This window comes from Patagioenas fasciata, chromosome 8 (assembly GCF_037038585.1).
Source record: "Patagioenas fasciata isolate bPatFas1 chromosome 8, bPatFas1.hap1, whole genome shotgun sequence".
Classification (NCBI taxonomy): domain Eukaryota; kingdom Metazoa; phylum Chordata; class Aves; order Columbiformes; family Columbidae; genus Patagioenas; species Patagioenas fasciata.
In genome coordinates, this window is record NC_092527.1 from 19,805,865 (window position 1) to 19,826,051 (window position 20,187).

Genomic DNA, 20,187 nt, shown 5'->3' on the forward strand with positions numbered 1-20,187 from the left:
ATACTGTCAATTTTCATATCAAGCAATCATTATAGGCTATTTCTCCTTAGATGCACCATTTTTTGCACTGTTGTTCTTTTCTGATGTCTGTAGAAAAAATAAATCTGAAAACTGGCAGCTGGCAGACAGTACTCAGTCATTCCTCCAAGGTGATCCACAGCACCGATGTGAACAGCACAGATGATTTATGAAAGCTCCAGCAAGGCACCGTAACATCAGGAGCTCCATAACCTATAAATAATACAAATGGAGGGGATAGGAGACAGATGAGTTAGAAACAAATTACTCCAGAAATAAATTTATTCTGTATATCAACTGACTGTGGTAGCAGTCAGCCCTTTGCAGCAGCATAATGCAGTCAGAAGAACATTCAGATTTAGCTTTGTTTATGATTTAATTACTATGAGGATCAAGACAAGTGACCTAAGTTGTCACTTCAGTTGAAGTAAAGATGCTAATGTCACTCCATAAAGTTAATGACACTAGCCCTTTCAAAGTATTGGGCCTTTTATTCTTTCTTCACAGAGGAAAAAAGGCTCTTTTGCAATTCCTACCCATGTGCCCCTATAGTGAAACAAGGAAATTTTACATTTCAAAATGCTTCACAGCTACTTCAAGTTGTCAAGTCATCAAGCAGTCTAATGCAAGTGTCCACGATTGTACAATCTCAATTGTAATGGACTATATATATTTTAAGTAGATCAAATATTTGGAACAGAAACAAGCTGTAAGAATTTCTGTGCATTACCACATGCCCTGATACTGGTTCAAAGATGCTGATCTCTAAGTAGTCTGTTCCATCCTGCCTTTATTTTTTACACCAAATGAAGTGTAGTTTCCCAAATAAGTTGCTGAATTTGCAGGGAATGTTCCCCTTTCTTTGCCAGTTTAGTAGCCTCTGCAAACAGTATAGGAATTAAGTGCAATTTCAGTCCTTGCAATGTTTCCCTGCTTTCTCTTTACACACACTAGATGAAAAACCAACAAGTTTTAATTCATCGGTGCCAAACCATAGAACACAGACATACAAATCTGAAAGAAAAAAAAAATTTAAAAGGACCTTGTCTTGCTGTTAATAATGGACCTGTGATAAAGTTGAATGTTGAGGGAATTTTGCTTACTCCAGGTCCACATATCCATATTAAAATTAAGTAGCAGTTATCTGACAAAAGAAACAAATAGGAGAGCAAGGCAGTTTAGTTCTGCTATGCACATTATTCACTTTTTCTGCCATGCATTTTTCTTCACCAGCTGCCTGTCAATCACAACTTTTTGCGCATTCCCAGGTGCCAAGTTGGTACGATTTATAACACATTGCCTCATTTGCTTGTATCTGAAAAACTGGTTTAAGCTAAAAATGTAAAAATAAGTAAAAACAGAAAATAAAAATTGCTGCAAAAATAACTGTAGCAGGCTACAGAGCTGTCTCATCACAGAACAGGTCACTGTGTCAGTGTCTTAAGCGTAGTCGCACAGCTAACTCACTTTCGTGATCTCATTCTTAGCCTTTTTTTGGGACGTGCCAGGAAAGTGCTGTTTTGTTCAGAGTGCTGTGACTTTGTTGTGTGGGTGGTTTTGGTTTTGTTTTTTAACATAAACACACACTAGAGTCCACCAGCTCCCCAGATTGCAGGAAGAAAGCGAAAATGAAAGCAGGAGTTTCCTTATCCTTTTCCCATACACTGTTTATAGCAAGATCAGCAATCCACCTACAAATGATTTCCCAAATTCAGTCTCCAGACTTCAGAAATCCAGGTTGGGAAATGAGTCATGATTATATATACATGAGAGTCCAGGACTATCTGAAGTTTAGGGCCCCAAGGTATGTTATATCACCAATAGATTTCCATGCAGTGAGCCCCTGGCTGAGAGTCACATCTGCAGCAGAACTGGAGGACAGACGTACGTACGTGTGTACATGCGTGCACAGCCTGGTCATGCCCACTGGAGACAGAGAGCCCTGTGCCCAGCTGTGGGTCTGCTGGGCTGTTTTGCAGCAGTGGTTTGGCAACATTGGCATTGGAGAAAGTCTTGACGATCGGTTTCTATTTGAAGTTGTCCCTGCTAACGCTGTTTTTCTGCTCTGTCTAGTTGCATCACCTAACAAATATTTTGAAAATGACCAAATTGTCGTGCACAAAAAAGTGATGAAGAGCACAATTTAAAACTTGTAACTCCTAAATGAAAGTAGACATGAAATACCTGCTTAGCCACTGCACTTCAAAGCTGAAAACTGGTTCTCCTTGCTGACATTTGATGTTCTTTGAAAGGGTGAATTATCTAAATAGTTTGTGCTTTATTTAACAGAAATTTCCAATAAACCTCATTCCGTCACTTTGAGTTATGTCATTTCACGCCATGTGACGTGAAGACATTGATATAAGTTTGACAGGCAGTGGCAATGCTGACATGTCAGTCTGGGAATTTATGACAAATTATATGCTAAAGATGTTTTAAAAAATACTGCAGATTTCCAATAAAATGTCTTCAAAATGTATAATCACACTGGGTGCATCTTTAGATCGAAAACAATTTATTCAATACACTTATATTGATTCACTGTTCAGACTGACAATTTAAAAAAAAGAAAATTTATATTAAAATTCCCCAACTAGTTCCAGTTACAATATATTATATAGTAAAGGAAAATGCGATATGTTAATGCAATGTGGGTTTTTTTAAAAAACACTCTCATCAAATCATACTGTTAGCATTTAGTAATTTGAAATTATCTCAAATAAATCTCAGGATGGCACATGGGAAAGAAAGGACCCAACTGAATAGGGAATGAATTGCTTATGAAAATTCTCTTCCAGCAAATAAGAAAACATGGCAAAGGGAGATAGGGAGATCTTTCACTAGAAGTGGTAATTGATCTAAATCATGTTTTCTTTTTCCAGGTTTTGGTTGTGGTTTTTTTTTTTTTTTTTTTTTTTTGATAATCTCATCTTTGTACAGATCAGATCCTCCTTCGAATTTATTTGTAATCTCTGTACTTGAGTTGAAACATACTTAGATTAGTCATGTGGACTTTCAAGCATCTATTTTATTTTCAAATTTTGTGCTCCCATTATGGAAGAAAAAGGGACTGAACGCCTGAGAACTAATCAAATCAGTTAAACAATTATTTTTCAAGGCAGAAAACAAGCTTCTTAGAGGGGAGGGGCTAAAAAAGTAAACTCCACGTGCTAATCAGACAAAAATTGTTCTATACATTAAAAACACGTTGATGTTGTAGAACACTAGAAAATTCTGTCTCACTTAGTATTGATCTAAATGTGCCAGAATTCAATTAGTTTGTTTCTTCTTCAATAGCGAACAATCCCCAAAATCATATCCTGAAAGGAGGCTGATGAGTGAGCTGAGTACCTATTTTGCAGTTGAAGATGACTGTATCTATAGCATCATAGCTGGCTGAACTTCCGTGCTGTAACATTTTCCACTCTAAAAATGTTCTTCTTTCAGGATATGTGAAAGGAGTTTGCTTTTGGCCCAGTTTCCACTAGCAAGCTGGAAGAGTGTCACAGACATAGCATCAGTCAGTACTGATGTTCAACAGAAGAGCCTCCACAAATGTCCTGTTCTCTCAACTGCTGCTTGTTGTCCAGGTAATGTCATGCTGCTGGGGCTCTCATGGCAGCTGACACTGTTGCCACCTAATGCATTATGAGCCAGGGAATGTTTGATTTAGATTATTGCACCAAGTACTGCCTACAAAGTAATCACAAAGGCATAGTCCACTCATGGAAAAGATGCCTTCTGTTGGGTGTTCCAAAATTAATCATTCATTAATTTCAACTGAAACAGCAGCTATTTTAAAATCATATATAATTGCACATGGATGTTTGGCTTAGAGCTGCCCACCATCCCAATGCTCAGGACAATGTCCAAATTCTTGGAATCTCAAAAAGTCCCTACTGCACAGAAAGCTGATTTTGCCTCTATTCAGTGTCTCCATATATCAATTTGTTGTTTTTTTTACATCCATCCTTAGTAGTTTTAAAAGGGACAGCAAAGAAGCAAAGCTGTCAAGAGAGCTAAACACATGGACAAAAGGTTACATGTGGAAGGAATAGCCTGCCAAATTTGAGGACAAAGCTAAGTTCATGCTTTCCATAGTTTTTTAGCATTTGAATTCAGGCTACTTTTATACCAACTAAAATACAGCAATTCTTCACAAAGTCAGAGAATCACAGCATTTCCCTGAACGTTAACATGAGGACAAAATAAAGCACTGCAGGAGCAAGGAGATGGTGGAATGAAGCCTTCAGATTCATGTAGGGGAGTTAGCACTTCTGCTGAGAGGGATCTCCAGCTTCCTGGGAGTTTCACATCAAGGCTCATCTCAGTAGAGGAGAGCCCAACTGTCCTGATAGTTAAATCCTCTGTAAATACATGGAAGGAGAGGTATATTCTGAGACACCCAAGCCCCATGCTGTGGGCAGAAGAGCAGGCAAGGGAGAACATGGAGTGGGAAGAGATGATCTTGTTCTCTCTAGTGAGGTTACATCCTGTAGGTCAATGCGTAACAGAGCTGGTCTGAAAGCCAGATTTCTGCATCTTATATGTTTCAAAGATGGCTCCTGATAACAAGAGTCAGTAACACAGCTTTAACAGTCGTGATTACAGACTGTTAAATGTTTAGAAGATGCTAGGTGTGGAAGCAAATGTTTTGAAGCAAATGGATGTATGCCATACGAATGTTGGAGGCACACGGGGCTTAAATATCATTCATCTGTAATTCATGGTTTTCTACTCAAAAGCTTTCATGCCACAGATGAACTCTGAATTTTTAGTCAGTGCAGTAGAGGTAGAGTCCAATAAAACTTTTACAGCTGAAAAGAGCCAGAATTAAATATGAGTGCCACATTTCTGACAGAACTTGATTGGCAACAAAAGGGCTGGGCTTACATTTTAAAAAACCCTGCTCATAAAGCCTCAGCTTAACCCTCCACCCAGAAACCTGAGAAAAGTAAACTAAATTAAACAACTTCACCTGCTCAGTAAGTTAGTTTTCCTCATTCATGAGCACAAATCAATCAGCTTAAAAAGCACTAGTTTACCAGAGGAAAAAAAAAAAAAAAAAGAACAAAACAGAGAAACGTGGTAACATATTAAAGATATATGCATAGCATTTGAAGTTTAACCATTTTTGCAGTTCTCTGCTGCATCTGGCCAGCTGGTTGCCTCACCCACTGCAGAGCCTGGCTGCATGTCCCACTGCCCCCTCAAAATAAAGGTAGAAGCACTGTTGCTGGCATTTGCTCTTATTTGACGTTTTAGGCCAGAACGTATATGGCAATGGCAAATAACAGTCTCTTTGTATACAGGAGGCTCTTAAGCAGTTTTTTCTCTAAATCCACAGAATTTTAACAATTTCTGCTTCATAAGAGGCTCTAAACAAAGTCTTTCCCTCACCTCCATATAACTTTTGACCTCTGATGCTGGGAACTATTGCCTTGCATTAAAGTGATCTCTCACCCTCAATACTCCTAAGCATAGTTCTTTAGTCCAGACTTTAATACCTGGTTTCAAATGGCTCTTCATGATACATCTCCTGATAAAATCTAGTTAAGCAAATGCTCTCTCCATCATAGTAAGTCAATGCATGTAGAATAAAGGTGTTTCAGACCTGACCAAGGGTTCTTTACATTCATCACCCTTTTTCCACAAGCTTCTCCTCTTGGGTCACTTTCTCTTCTGGATTCCTTTGGTAGAGAAACTAAGCTCTGCACATTAGCTGCTGGGCTTACAAAGAGCATCAGCATCTCATGTATTTCAGCCTGCAGCTCCATCACTGACAGCTTGGCAGCCCCTTCCAGGAGTCCCGTGGTCTGAAAACCAGAAGCACAGGCACTGCTCTACTTGACAAGACCCACTAACACTGCAGTTTGACATGATCAGTCTCTAGTGGCTCACCAGACCTTCCTATATGAACTAACTCAGCAGCTTACAAGTTTCACCTGTTAACCATTATACTCATGTTTCTTGTTCTCCCACCAAGGGAGATATCGTGCAACATGTGGCAACTGTATTGTATTAACATATTGGTGAAAGCAGTGACTGCAGAAAGATTAGACATATAATGTACAGTGAAGCTTGGATAATTTTACTTAGTGAAAAAACAGTAGCTTCAAGAAATACATTTCTCTAAATTATTGGTGATAGGCAGAGACATCATCATCCGCTTGGTGTTTGACCTGCTGGTGACCATGTTGGTAGGACCTGCTGGTGCATTTCTGACCCTTTTGCAGCTATGGTTTTAAGCACCTCAAAGTAACTGGGAGACAGTTGTTATTGGGAGATAGTTGCCACGCTTCTTGCACTGGACAGGATTCCATTTTCCTTTGTTTGGCCTTTAATCACTTATGATGAACACCCAGGTCTCTCTGACTACCGCTGCTGTGTTGAAGGCAGCACCAACGGCAGGCACAGCCGTGGCTTGAAGGGTGCCCTGTGGGTGGGGGGGGCTGCCACAGCATGGCTGTGCAGGAGAGTGGTGCAGCTCTGGGGATGAGCCCTGAGGAGTTGGCTGGAACCAGTGAGTACGCAGTGAAGCCCAGTTTGGTACATGTAGCTGTTTCAACTGGCTGTCCTGACAGGGCAACGTACAGGCGAGCGGCCAGCCCTAGGGAGGGGTTCGGAGAATGCTGCGGCGTGGAGACAGCATGGCTGGGCAGCGGGAGCTGCTGCCCGGCACCTGCCCCAGCCCATCTCTCGGCTTCCCCGTGACCGGCGTGGCGGCTGGCAGCACCCCAGCAGCAGTGCCGTGCCTCTGGCTGGTGGGACTGGGGTCTGTCCCTGGCTCTCAGCATGTCTGGGGGGGAGGCGCTGGGCCCCCAGGGACCTGAAGGCACTGGGTCACGCACAGGGGACATTCCCTCCCTTAAAGAAATCGAGCAGCTCCTGAACACCGGGCGGCCCTCTTGCAACCACGTTGATGAAGTGTGGCCTAATCTCTTCTTAGGAGACCTGTGAGTACAGCTTTGTGGACACACCTCCACCATATGCTCTGTCTGTTAGTATGCCTCATGGGTGCAGCTTTAGACAGCTCATAGTTTTGCTAATTGCTGTCATTTATGCTGCAGACAGCATAGTTTCCGAGATAAAATTAAGACTAAGCTGGTACTTGTTTCTCAGTTAGCCGTTGGAAACAATGGATCAGCTCCAGCAAATGGCTTGGGAGATGCAATTGCAGTGCTTCTCCTGCTCTGTGAATACTTTCACACCCATCTTGATTTACTTGTGTTTGTCTTTGCCTTAGTGTAACAGCTCACAACAGATTTGTTTTGTGGAAGATGGGTGTGACCCACGTTTTAAATGCTGCCCATGGCACAGTGTACAGCCACGGGGGCCACGACTTTTATGGAACGACCATTGAGTATTATGGTGTACCAGCCCATGACCTCCCAAGCTTTGATATAAGCCAGTTCTTTTTCTCTGCGGCGCAATTTATCCACAACGCCTTGAACACGCCAGGAGGTAAGAAATAGTAATTGGTTGCATTTTTATGTGGGTTGGCAGCCTCTCCTAGCAGGTCAGCACCACAAGCTCAGTAGTGGACAAGTCAATACGTGGTGTCCTGTCAGCTTCTGGTCACCTGCGTGGTAGGTCGCAAGAGGAGAGAGTGCTGGGTACACAGATGTAGCTCTAACTAGGTTCCAAAAAGGTGACATGAGAAAAGGGATGAACAATGCAGGAGAGAGACTGGGGCAGAGAGGATAGGAGGCAGAGTTGAGAGAAAAGTATCTGGAAGGAAAGGCTGGTTCAAAAAAGGAGAAGCAAAGCCATGCATTTAAATCGGACATCCTCTTTTGAGACACTCTTACTGCAACTGCATTTGTAAGAACAAATGAATAAAGAGGCAAAAGTCCTGATTTCTACAGCCACCAACCACATGACGAGGCTCATATATTGCAGATGAGCTTCTTGTATGAGCAGGGCCTGCAGCTCTGTGCCCCCAGGGAGAAGATTTACCTTTACCCAAGGAGATTCATAGTGTGTTGCAGGAGAGACTGAGCTGCTTGACACTGGTGCAATAAAATACTAATTAACCTGTATGGCATAAAAGATCATTTCTTAGCATGAGTAAACTGGCATTAATGGAGATGTTGCAGTCTGTATTACAAGTTCTGCCTTCAAAAGAGAATTACAGTCACAGCAAATTGCCTTATTATGCAATGGTACTAGGCCAGTCATTTTTCTTGGTGGCTAATGTGTTAGTGCCATCCTTTCAGGCCAGATTTTAGCATTCTTCTTCACCTAAGTAAGACCCTCTGAAACCAACGAGTCTGATTTTCTTCTTGCTCACAACTTCATTACTTCAAAAGGGTTTTCTTTGATCTACCAGTGTTTCTGAGATCAGGTTGGGATCTCATGACACTCTCTTACAAATGAGTGTAACAACTGCAAATTAAAATGAACTGTTAGCAGTTCATGTGATCTGTCAGGAGAGTAAGAAATACACCATGTTTGCAGTGTTACTCTAATTAAGCTGGAGAAAGCAGATGGGCTTTGTCTTCCCTTTAAAGTAAACTTCATCCACTGTACTCCTTTTCTTCTATGCTTATAATTTTTTTTTTTTTTTAAACCAGCTAAAATTTTGGTACATTGTGCAGTTGGAGTGAGCAGGTCAGCTTCCCTAGTCCTAGCATATCTCATGATAAATCACCACCTCCCATTGGTTGAAGCCATCAAAACAGTGAAGGAGCATCGATGGATCTCACCCAATCGTGGCTTTCTGAAACACCTGCGAAATTTGGATGTTCAGCTACGGCAAAAGAAAGACTGCTGAAGGGGCAAACCCATTTACATTCACTTTTCTGAGTTTCAGCCTTCATAGCCATTGCGTGTATAGAGTTTCCTATGATCAATGCATGTTGAAAAAAATTACTAAAATTGCTCATCAAAGAAAAAAGTCAACAGAACCATAAATTGATTAATTCTGATAGCTCAATTGATCCAAGACCAGCACAGCCAACATCAGCATCGTAAGCACTGTGTGCTGCAGAGCTGCTATGTCTGGCCTGGGGCTACCAGGTGACCCCACTGGACTGGTCAAGATGAACCAAGTTTGTTCCTATTTTGTGTAATGCCAGAAGCAAGTCCAATAATTGCACCTAGCTGTATGGCATGTTTGAGTCCCCTTTACTCAGGAGTGTAACATAACCACCTTCCTTGGTTTGGTTACAGTTCTCATGTGCATGTTCTCGTAACAAAAGTTTTTTGTGTTTCAGGCCTGGTGATGTGGTGAGGGCAGTTTCTTAAGAGCCCAGTCACTGCTACAGAAACATTCCTCTTCCACTGGACTGCTAATTATTGCAGTGCTACAGAAAGCTGTGACAGCCTGGCCACCCACACCGGCAGAATAAACTTCTGTGCAGCTCTCCCTGCAGTCCCCGGGTCAGCAAACCCACAAACCTTTTCTTGTGTAAATATGTTTTCAGCAAGATAGTGTTTACTATGTAGTATACTGAAGACACTAAATAAAAATGTCAGATCTTCAAAGCATTTTGTAAGCTTGAACTCATCAGCTCATTCTCCCTCCGAATTACACCAAATCAGTTCTATGTAAGTGGCTTTGAATCCCTCCTGGTTTAACATCACGTAGGAACTTAGCTTACATCAATGGCTAGGCTTAATTGATACAAATTAGTTTTAAGCTGTTTTGAGGATGTCACTTTTCCTATCGCCAGTTAATTGGTACTTAAAGCAATGTGATTTTTAATACAGCAACAGCATTTTAAATTCATGCTACCACTCTGCCTGAAAATTAGCTTGTTACCTTGTGGTGAACCGTGAAGTGATAATCAAATCTATTTTTGCCCTTTGCTACTGGCTTGATTTATTGATTAGCTAACCTTATAAGCCTTCCCTGCCAGATGAAGTAAATACATTTCTGTTTGTTTATTTGCATTTGAAGCATCAGTTCTGATAATTTTCCTCTCTGCTGGAAGAGACTTGCAAGGTTATTAGAAGACTTAAATAGTGGTGACTTGTGAGTTGAACCTATTCCTTCATAGACCCCCTATCCTCCTTAATTCTTGGAGAGGTTATGACATGAATGCTGATTCTGCTTAGCACCTACAGGAATGTAGAAATCCCTCCCAATTTCAGTGTACACAAATGCTTTGCAAAGGAAGCATATTTAAGATCCTTTCAGAGGTCTATTTGACTGTCTGTTTAGATTTTCCTGAATCTTGCCAAAGAGCTCTGCTGACAAGAGAAATAAGACATTGTAGTGAAAAAAGATCAAATAAAAAAATCACATTTAAAACCCAACAATGCTAGGACAATCTTTATACCTCACAAAGCAACAGAGTGGTGGAAGAGCTGGGTTTCCTTTGAAGTTCTCCATTAGAGTTAATAGGGATTTATATGAGCTAATGTTTCATTATAATTTATACTTCATTCACATTACAGTAGGTTTTAGCCTGGAAACCTTTTGAAGACATGGCATTGAAAAATCTGAAATTCATGTGAGTGAAATCATGCATCCTAATGGCTTTAGGCTGGGCAAAATTAGACACATGTGAGCAAGATTAATGGAACCTCCCATCAGGATAATGCTTTGCATGCCCCTGAACATCTGTCCCACAAAGCCACAGCTGTGAAAGCTGCTCCTGTTGTAAATTAGTACCTGCTCTCAGAGATACTGCTTGTCCTGCGAGAGTGTTGTTTCACCAGGGCAGAGAAGAGCACAGAGCGAAGCTGAGCCAATATGGCATCCATGCCACCAATGACATGATAGTGATCACATACAGCAAGACTGACTTACCCCAGTAGAGGGAATAAATTAGTTAGAAAATCTTTTCAAGGGCACTGGCAAATCACAGAAGTATTTCTAATCTGTGGAGTGTGTTGCCTGTATTTCCTGCCTGCCTGTATTGCTCTTTCCTTTACATACAGTTTTAATTTTGGGTCCAGGTCTGCTCAGGAAGGATTCCAGTCAACATAAGCAGAAGAGGTAGAATTAGGCCTGTAACTTCATAAAACAGAAAACACTGTCTGCTGTGATGTGCGAGGAGGAAAAGAGACCTCATCTGTCACTTACACTACCCATAGTTCAGGTTATGATGTGACATGACATTAGTGTTTCATTATTTTCCACAATCAGCAGGAAAACTTATTTCAAATATTGGTTTGGGAAGTTTGACTAACGAACCAAAACAAAAGAAAAATACTGCCTCACCAGTGGCACTTTGTTCAGAAAATGCACATCTGTCAACAGGGTCTACACAATCCAGGAGATTAAAGACACCGAATGTTAACTCCTCGCTGAGGGAGGGTCCCATTTTGACAGATATTTAAGTATTTAAAGGTAACTTGGGTACTTGCTGAGCTGCCAGAGCACCCAGGCTCACACAAAACCACAGTGTCACCCGAAGGGAGCCATGTAAAATTCCTGTGGAAACTTGCCTTGATTTTATTTTCCAGTACAAGAACTGAGGGCATCAGATGAAGTCAGTACAAGCCAGGTCTGAAACAAGAGGAAGGGGTTTAGCTGAGCTGCGTAACACCTTGCCACAGGATACTGCAGAGGGTAAAAGCCCATGAACGTTCAAGGCGTAGCTGGAAAATTTCCACTCAGGGTTAGAAGTATTTAGAAATTCCATCCAGATCTGGAAGCTGGGAGAGTGTTAGAAAGCAGTATAATTCATGCTTGTATGTTCTTATTTTCTGTAGGTATGCACTTATACCCACAGTTAGGTGCAGGATAGTGGGCTCAATGGACCTCTGGTGAGGCCCAGAACAGCTGCTCTCTTAGTCTTTATTTTGAACTCACCCCTAATATGAGCTGTCCTTTCCTGGCAGTTTATTATTAGAACTGGGTCACATGAGGCACTTGGGACTATGCCTCGGTTGTGTTGACTGACATTTCTTTCACAAGGAAAGGTCTCTGCTGGTGGGCACAGCAATATAGCTTACGTGGGGAGGGGAGTAGTGTCTTTTTGCATAAGATTTGCTTAATGGAGACTTTTCATTTTCATGGTTTTTCCCTGCTCCCTCAGGGCTGTAGCACTGAGCTAGTGCGGGGAGGCGTCAAGGCGTGTGCTGAATTTAGAGACAGCCACCTGCTTGGGAACATCACGCGGCAGCAAAGAGCACACTTCAGCAAAAACCCTCCCCTGTGGGTGCTGCTGCAGCGGCACCCAGCCTGCTGTCCCCTGCCTAAATCTGCCCACGGCCACGCAGGGGGTCAGCACCTGAAGATGATCAGACCCCGTCAGCCCAGGAATGCTCTGAGCCTGGCAATCCTCTGCCCAGGAACCGCCAGATATTTTGGACAGCTGCAAGGTGGAATTAAATCACGTGGGTGAAGGGTGGCCTAGTCTCTGCATAGGCAATATGTAAGTGTTATTTGAGGCTGAGTTGTTCTGAAGGGCTGGGGAATATGGTACTTGTTAACACACCCTGTCCAACTACTTTATTTAGTTAGCGTTGTTAAACTTCATTGCCTTAAAATAGACTTAAGATTAGCACAGAAGAAAGCAAAAGGCTGTCCATTGAAGAAAGAACATACAAACCAGAACAAAATTAATTAAAAAGAGAATAAGACTATATTGCTTTGCATTATTTCATAATTATTCAACAAATAGATTTTATAAATGCTGCAAACACTTACCAAATAAAGCACAAGACAGACTCATGATAGCCTTAAAATTGAACTGTTATTGGTTTTGATCTTTTTCAGTTTATTTTTAAGTAGAAGGGAAATTTTCATATTAAAACAAACAAACCAAAGCAAAACACAAACCCCCACAAAACCAAAAAAAAGGTATTAAAATATATGATGTTTGTATGACCACCTTATTTGCAGTTGAAATTTCTGACAAAAAAAATATGGATGTTCTGAATAACAGCAGACTTCAGTGTTGATTTCTCATACCTGTGCAGATGTCCATTTCACTCTGGAACATGTAGAAAGCACAGTCATCTGTACTCAATGTGCCTAGTGCCCAATATTATGCTAAAACAAGTTCTTTGCTCCACGCGCGGGTTGCAAACTTGTTGAAATATCTGGAAAGTATAATTACAATAATTCCTGAATGAGAGAAGCAGGAGTAACTGATGAACCTTCAGCTAATTGCCCATTGATTACAGCTAAAAGTGAGCATTCTTTTAGCTATGAAAAAGAATAGCCTAAAAATGAGCTAGATGACTTTGGGGAAGTAAAACCAGGTTTTCCAAAGGCAGATTACAAATTGTAGCCTGCTTCCTAATCTGGCCACATTTCCAGTCAGGAGTGTGACACCCTGCAGATGAGCCCTGTGCACTGGTAGGCACTGGTGGGCACCCAGAACATGATTGTGCAGGTCTGGCCCTGGGTGGGGAAAGGCAGAAGCCAGCACAACACGCAGAACTTCACTGAATTTCTGCCTTGGTGACAAGAGCAGGAATCCAACCTTTGCCTTTCCAGTTAAACCTCATAACTCTATTTGGAAATTAACTTCTCTTATTTTATTAGAACCAGCTGGAAAAATAAGGATTTGAAGAATGGAGCCCAACAGGTAGTAAATGCAAAGATTTAAGACTCTATAAAAATCACTGAAATTGTATTGTCTTAGCACCATCATTTAATTTTAGACTTTCTTCTAACTGCAGTTTTAAGGCCTCCTTTTAATGTCTGTGGGTATATATGCTCCAAATTATTCTTGCATGTTTATTTTCAATCACAATCTGTCTCTTAGGGGGAAAAAATGAATGGTGGGGGAAAATGTATAGATAACAGCAGTGTGTACATGTAGCATGGAAAATATTAACTTTGAGAACATTCAGTTAACAAGACTAAAAATGTAAACAGGTTTATTTGCTAATGCAACAGCCAATCACTAATATTGTTGTTAAATACAAAGAGTTACAGACTGCTATCAGTGAACCTGGAAGTTTTTCAAGTGCTATAGATGGAATTTTCTTTATTCTGCCAACATCAATAAGACAAGAATGAACAACACCTGAGAATAAGGTTTCATGGGATCTTCCTGAGGTGGAAATGGGACACAGAGGATTTGCATTCAGGGCCCAACCTAATACTCAGTGAAGTCAATAAACAAAGGCTGTTTCTGTTACTGAGCAAACCTGTGCCAGCACCAGGGCTTGTGCCAGACATAAAATAACCTGAAGCAGTACCATAAATTGTCACTGCTTGTTCCTGTGGAACCAGTTATGTGCAGTTCCTGAAGAACTATTTGGAAATGAAAGATCAATCTAGAATTAAAGCTGTATTTGTAAGAAATATTTATCCTTGTGACTTTTTCAGAAATGTGATGGTCAGCCTATTTAAATGAGTTAAATATCTCTAGTAAAACAAAGTAGGGATGGTTGACTTTACACAATGTTTCTCATCCTGGAGGACTTTGAAGTGGTCAGCAAACTGATTATTAAATATTTGCATGGCTATCAGCCATTGCTGATATGCAAGGCCAAGGCCAAGACTCTGACCCTTTGGATCAAAAGGTAAAATATGTTTTAAAGTCCTACATAATAAGCAGCTGAGGGCACAAGATGTAAAATATCCTGCAAAAATCAACCTTCATGCAGATTTTAAGCAGGCAGGTTTATCAACTGGAGTTTAGTGATATTAGCGAGACTAATATCACTCCAGCAACTGGATAAGATGTTTACAGGCTATCCTCTTAGTGTGTTATTTCAACATACATATTTCAAATCCTGTTACAGGAGGACCTGAGCTACCTCATTAAGTGAATTTTTGTAGGGTGTTTGGGCCAGTAATTCTCCATGCCTTTGTCATCAAATAGAACCTGTAACACCTGTTAAATTTACAGGAAGTTGTAGGCAGGAAAACTGTCTTTGCAGAAGTGACATGACCTGGAATTCTGCATTTTCTACATCTATTTTGAGTATATTCAAAAATCACAACCTTTTACCTTCTTTTACTACAACAAGTCTGCAAGTGTGGTGGGCACTGGGCTCTGCAGACAGGAATACATTACAAGGCAACAGGATATGTTGAGTTGCTTTTCCTCATGAGCTTTTGTCCCTGACTCTCAACATCTCTGTAGCCCACAACAAGGAATCACAAAATCACAGAATCACAGAATGGTTGGCTTTGGAAGGGATCTCTAGAGATCATCTAGTCCAACACACCTGCTAAAGCAGGTTCACCCAGAGCAGGTCACACAGGAATGTGTCCAGGTGGGTCTTGAATGTCTCCAGAGAAGGAGACTCCACAACCTCTCTGGGCAGGCTTGGTGTCACCTGTGCACTCAATGCTGCACATTTTGCCTGGGGAAGGAAAGAAGACCAAACTGTCCGTGGCCAGGAAATGCATTATTATATAATAAGTGCAGAAGATTTGGTCTACTTTCACCTTGGTGCACATTTCTGTACCACCTATGAATATATTCACAAGGCCAAATGGCGAGTCCCTCTCCCGGTGGTAATCTACTGCTCTTATACGGCACTTACGCAGCACTTTCATTAAGGGATCACAAATTAGTTTAGCAGCATTGATTAAACCTCACTCAACCACTTGGGTGAGCCTAATTATCTACTTACAGATATTGTCTCCATTGGCAGGTGGGAGGACAGCAGGATCCTGAAAGATTAGGCGTAACCAACAAAATTGCATCCAAATCAGCGGCAATGATCACACATGGCCTACTGGTAATCATCAGAGTGTATCTTCTGTATCAGGAGAGAGAAAAAAAATCAATTTTAAAAGAGAATGATGCTCTGTTTTAGGGAGTGAGGAGAAAGTTTTGACTTCTCAGTCAGAAACCACTGATTTTAAAAATTTTTTTCTGTTTTGATTCATCAATACACACCACAAAAATTATTGCTTTCTGGTTTCAGAAACAGTGGAAAGCCACAAAGAACTATCATAGAGACATGCCAATTGGCCATTTACAAAGCCTAGTGCCATGTGTTTTCCTATCTTTATGGACTCAGATCTCTAGAAACAAAAAGTGGTTCTTGATTTATGAAAGGGATTAATGTAATACCCTGGAGGCTACTTTATCTCAGCTGCTGTAAATTAGATCTCTCAGAGATGAGAGGTGAGTGAGGTAGAAGCACGAACTCAAGCCATCTGTGACCATGGTGCTATTCGGTGCAGCCTGGAACAGCACTGCATGTATTCATTTCTATTTTGAAGGGAAAAATCTTAGTTCTCTGTATTCCTGGAAAAATCAGATCTGTTTCCCTTGTGCTGGTCACCTTACGATCTTCTGTCACTTTCCTCTAGCAATGCTATCCCAAGAGTTATCCAGTAGCAAGCAATTTCATCAAGCTGCAGGATTTACATATCGAACTGAGATGCAGTATACACCTATGTAAACTCTAAACTCTTATGAAATAAAAAAAGATCAAAGGGAGAAAGGTCAGACAGACAACCTGGATCTGAGATAAAGTTGAAAGGAACGTGACTTAAAGCTTTGGCAACAAACCTATCTTGCCTCTCTGTTTAGGAGGTAGAAGGTTTCTGAATTTTGTATGCTCCAGTCACTCCACAGTCATTTGGTTAAATGGAGGCAACAAATGCGCTAGATACGCCTGTAGCATACATTCCCAGTTTCTTGTCCATTCTGCTTGTTCAAACTCATAAAACTCAACTCCAAGAGAAAATAGGCCCCTGTTTAAAGTTAAAGCTCTTAAGGATATACCTGGACATAAAAAGATGCTACCCTGTTTTGCTCTGTTCGGATCAGCAAATGAAAAGGGGGAAAAAATGATGTAGTCCAACACATACAAGAAGTCACCCAGATGTAAGACAGAATTTTCAAGTCCTGGTGAAAATAAATGGTCAATGGCTGGGGACTTTCCAGAGGTACCTTCCTCCCACCATGCCTTCTGCGCACCTCCGTCTTAGCTTTATGGACCTGAGATTTACAGCAAATGAAATAAAATGTCAGCCATAAATTAGCCTTCTTTTCATGCTCAGGATTCCCCATTCTCACCAAACTTCTTTTTACACAATCATTGCTGTGTCTCTAGCACCGGTAAACACGGGAAGAGCCAAGTTCTTCTACAGGATTATTTAATAAAGAAATTGGTCTTTCAACCCTACTCATCTTGCTCAGAAGTCAGGTTTCTCCCAGTACCCTGTCTTCTGTCAATGTCTTGCAAAGGAAAGGGAACTGCAAAGATAAAATACTCATCAGACTTTCAAAATGACTACCCAAATTGGCAAGCTAAGCCAGACCAACATATGGTAGTTCTCAGAGCAGGTTCTGGAAAATCTGGGGAAAGTTGCTGGTGGCAGTTCCAGCATCTCAGCAGAACTATGTAGCATTTGCCCAGAGCTCATTTGCTGCACGTATGCAGTTCTGTACAAGATAACGCAGCACAGCATCGGGCACCAACCCTGAGGCCAAATTAATCCTTTGGGGAAAGTCCCACTAAAAACCAGTGGTGCAACCCAGGGCTGAGTTTGCCCTCCTATTTCCGAAAAGAGAAGTCAGCCAAGGACAGTATGGCCTAAGAGGCACACAGAGCTGGCAGGCTCTCAAGTGTCAAAATAGAACCAGCATCACTGGCCACGTACATCCCGTGCTTCGCAGGCGAGACACAGACAAGAAAAACAATCAAGTTGTCTGGTGAAAAAAGCAGCTCCCCAGGATTGCTGTAGCCACGGTGTAATTGTGATCAACCCCCATTGGCAAGTATCAGCTTTCCGTGTGTGTTTGGCCTCACGCAGGCTGCCTGCAGAGAGCAGCTCGGGCAGGCTGCTGCATGCTTGTTATCGCTGGCGTAAATATCTCTGCCTTGTGTTATTGTGGCACAAAGCAGCTGGACCATTTGAAAATCATTTAAAAAGCACTATAAAATTAGGGCTCCAGTGCTCTTATTTTATTACTTTCATGAGCAGCCATTGCCTAGAGAGAAATTATCCTCTTTATTTTCAAGGCTAAAGGTTCTTTTAACATTCATCAAAATGAAAGTGCACCCTTGATAACACATGGAGCTGTTACTTATCTAGTACAGACTCTTTACCTTCTGCATAATATCACATTTGAGATCTCAGTTCTTCATATACAACTCATTTCATTGTGTCTGCTGTTGTTTTCACCAAGTGAATTTGCATAGTTTCAGGAGAGTCTGGATGATGCCCTGAAACATATTCTTTCCATAATTCCTAATTTTTTTTTAATTTCTAAAACAATAGCCTGGAGTGTTTTTGTTACTAATCCTTCTATAAAAATGGTCAATTACCTCTTCTGGCAGTTGATTTGCACAGACCAATTAAGCACTGTAAGCGAAAGATTTTCAAGGACATAAATAGTACTTTGGTGCATAACCTGATAGATTCCCCTTTCTACCTTTGAAAAATCTCTCCCCCATATATACATAGAGTCTTTGATAATTTTCTTTTCTTTCATTCTTGTTTTCACAGACAGCTTCTTTACTGAAGTCGGGAAAACGGTGAGTGAACCAAAGCAGCATGACAAAATGCAAACTGTACAAAGGGAAAGCCATTCTTTTGAGCTGGATTGACTGTACTTAAAGCTCAGATTTGAAGGGCTTAGGAAGAGACACTGCATGAAATTCTCAGCTACAGAGGCTGCAAATGGAGAATGGTGAGGTCCTGCACATCCTCTGTCCTGCAGCTCAGGAAACCCACTGTTTGCCTCTGTGTTGTTTAACCTGCCTTAGGTTTCTGTAAGAGACTGGTCAACTTATTATGCAGACATCAAATATAGACTGAAGATTAATAATTTAGGAAGTCATAACCTTAGGTCTGTTCTCATTATTCCCTCCTTTGGCCAGGATTTTGTCTTTGTTTCCTCTGGAGGTACCAAGCTGCATTCCTGTGCCAAAAGGTGTCATGCTTTCATATCTCTGCAAGGGGAACTGGTTGGTCCTAATAGATCCTGCCGTGAAAGCATGTGCAGCCACGCAGAGGAGCTATAAAGTCAAGATGCAGCATCCTGCATGGAGGAGCTGTAGCCAGCCAGAGGGCAGGCTGCGTGTGGGCAAAGAGAGCCTCGCCACCGCACCAGCACCTCTGCTGGAAGAGGGAGTTTGAATTTTTAACTGTAGAGGTCTTGCCTGTCATCACCCAGTTTGTGATTCATCAACAGGACACTTAAGATAACGGAGGGGCGAGATGGAGATATTTGGTAATCACAATTGTTTATGCCCTCAGGAAGGCAAGAAAACAGGAAAGGTGTGATCAGCAGAACCTAGTACAGTCTGCTGTCACCTTGGATGAAGAAAGCAGGACATGCTAATAAAGGACCTGTGGTATGCTTTTCTGTTCCAACAGTCAGCAAGCCAGTGACCACCTTCCTGGGTCTGACGACGCCAGAAAAGGAGAAAAGGGCCTAGCTGAGCTGATCTCGCTCTGGGCTCCTGCATTTCAGACCAGATTTGACCTTTTGGGTTAGGACTGATCCACCCAGCCTCAGCCCTTACTGCGGCAATGGTCAAGAGTAAGTGACAGGAAAAGAGCAGAGTTCAGTGCAGCACTGGAGGTGCTTTGACCTAGATGATCAGTTGTTGGAACCCTGGCAAAAGGACTCAGGTTGTAGGATGTCCTGGATGAGGCAGACTCAAAGTCATTTTGTGCTCTCTTAAAACTATTCATTTTCAGGGAGGATTAATATACTTCTGAATAGCAGGTGGGAGCCTTTAGCTAAAAGGAGGGCAGTAAAGGGGCAAAAGAAAGCTGCTGGATGGCAGCAGTCCTCTTGTGGTGTTGCCAGCAGCCACAGAGCTACCATCACTTGCTTTACTCAAAGGATGAAGCTGAGTCCACTGCTAACCACACAACCAAGCTGGGAACAAAGTTGTTTTACCAAAAGGAAAAATATAATGAACAATACCTTAAAAAGTCAAGGAGGATCAGAATCCTGAAGTGGAAGGTGTAAGGGCACTAGGGTCTGTGTTGACATCATCTCATGGGGCAAGGGCGTTCCTGCCCAGCTAATGGCTGTCCATAGCATCAGTTGCTTTTCCTTATCATCACAACAGTTGAAAGTTGCTTTAAACATTTTTCTTTTGCTTCTTCACTCTTGATCCCTTGCCATCCTCCTCCTTGCTGCCACTGTGAGATAAATCTTGGTTGATAGTAAAACTATATTGCCAACCTGGGAAGCAGACATTAGATGTTTGATGCCCATGTTAGATAATGTGATGTTTAGCAATGGATATGGTGGACACCCCATTCATAGGAGACACGGAAAAGATGCCAAAGCGGGTTAGATCTGAAGGTCTAGCTAGTCA

The 20,187-nt window shown here is 41.6% G+C and overlaps 1 protein-coding gene and 1 long non-coding RNA gene across 2 annotated transcripts; one reads left to right on the forward strand and one right to left on the reverse strand.

The window, feature by feature from the left end:
* Positions 1–6,747: 6,747 nt before the first annotated feature.
* DUSP13A (dual specificity phosphatase 13A) lies at positions 6,748–8,928 on the forward strand. Its single transcript, XM_065843493.2, has 3 exons — positions 6,748–6,974; positions 7,265–7,482; positions 8,595–8,928. The coding sequence occupies exons 1-3, from the start codon at positions 6,814–6,816 to the stop codon at positions 8,792–8,794; spliced, it is 579 nt and encodes a 192-aa protein (XP_065699565.1). The 5' UTR covers positions 6,748–6,813; the 3' UTR covers positions 8,795–8,928.
* Positions 8,929–12,749: 3,821 nt separating this feature from the next.
* Positions 12,750–20,007, reverse strand: LOC139828548 (uncharacterized). Its single transcript, XR_011740280.1, has 3 exons — positions 19,788–20,007; positions 15,520–15,648; positions 12,750–13,020 (listed from the first exon to the last, which is right to left on the reverse strand). It is a non-coding gene; the product is annotated as an uncharacterized lncRNA (long non-coding RNA).
* Between the last annotated feature and the right edge of the window lie 180 nt (positions 20,008–20,187).

Excerpts from the sequence above, each read along its gene's own strand:
- DUSP13A (XM_065843493.2), top strand. The coding sequence starts at position 6,814 with ATGTCTGGGGGGGAGGCGCTGGGCCCCCAGGGACCTGAAGGCACTGGG. Across the intron at positions 6,975-7,264 it reads AATCTCTTCTTAGGAGACCT|TGTAACAGCTCACAACAGAT; the intron begins GTGAGTACAGCT and ends TCTTTGCCTTAG. Across the intron at positions 7,483-8,594 it reads CGCCTTGAACACGCCAGGAG|CTAAAATTTTGGTACATTGT; the intron begins GTAAGAAATAGT and ends TTTTTAAACCAG.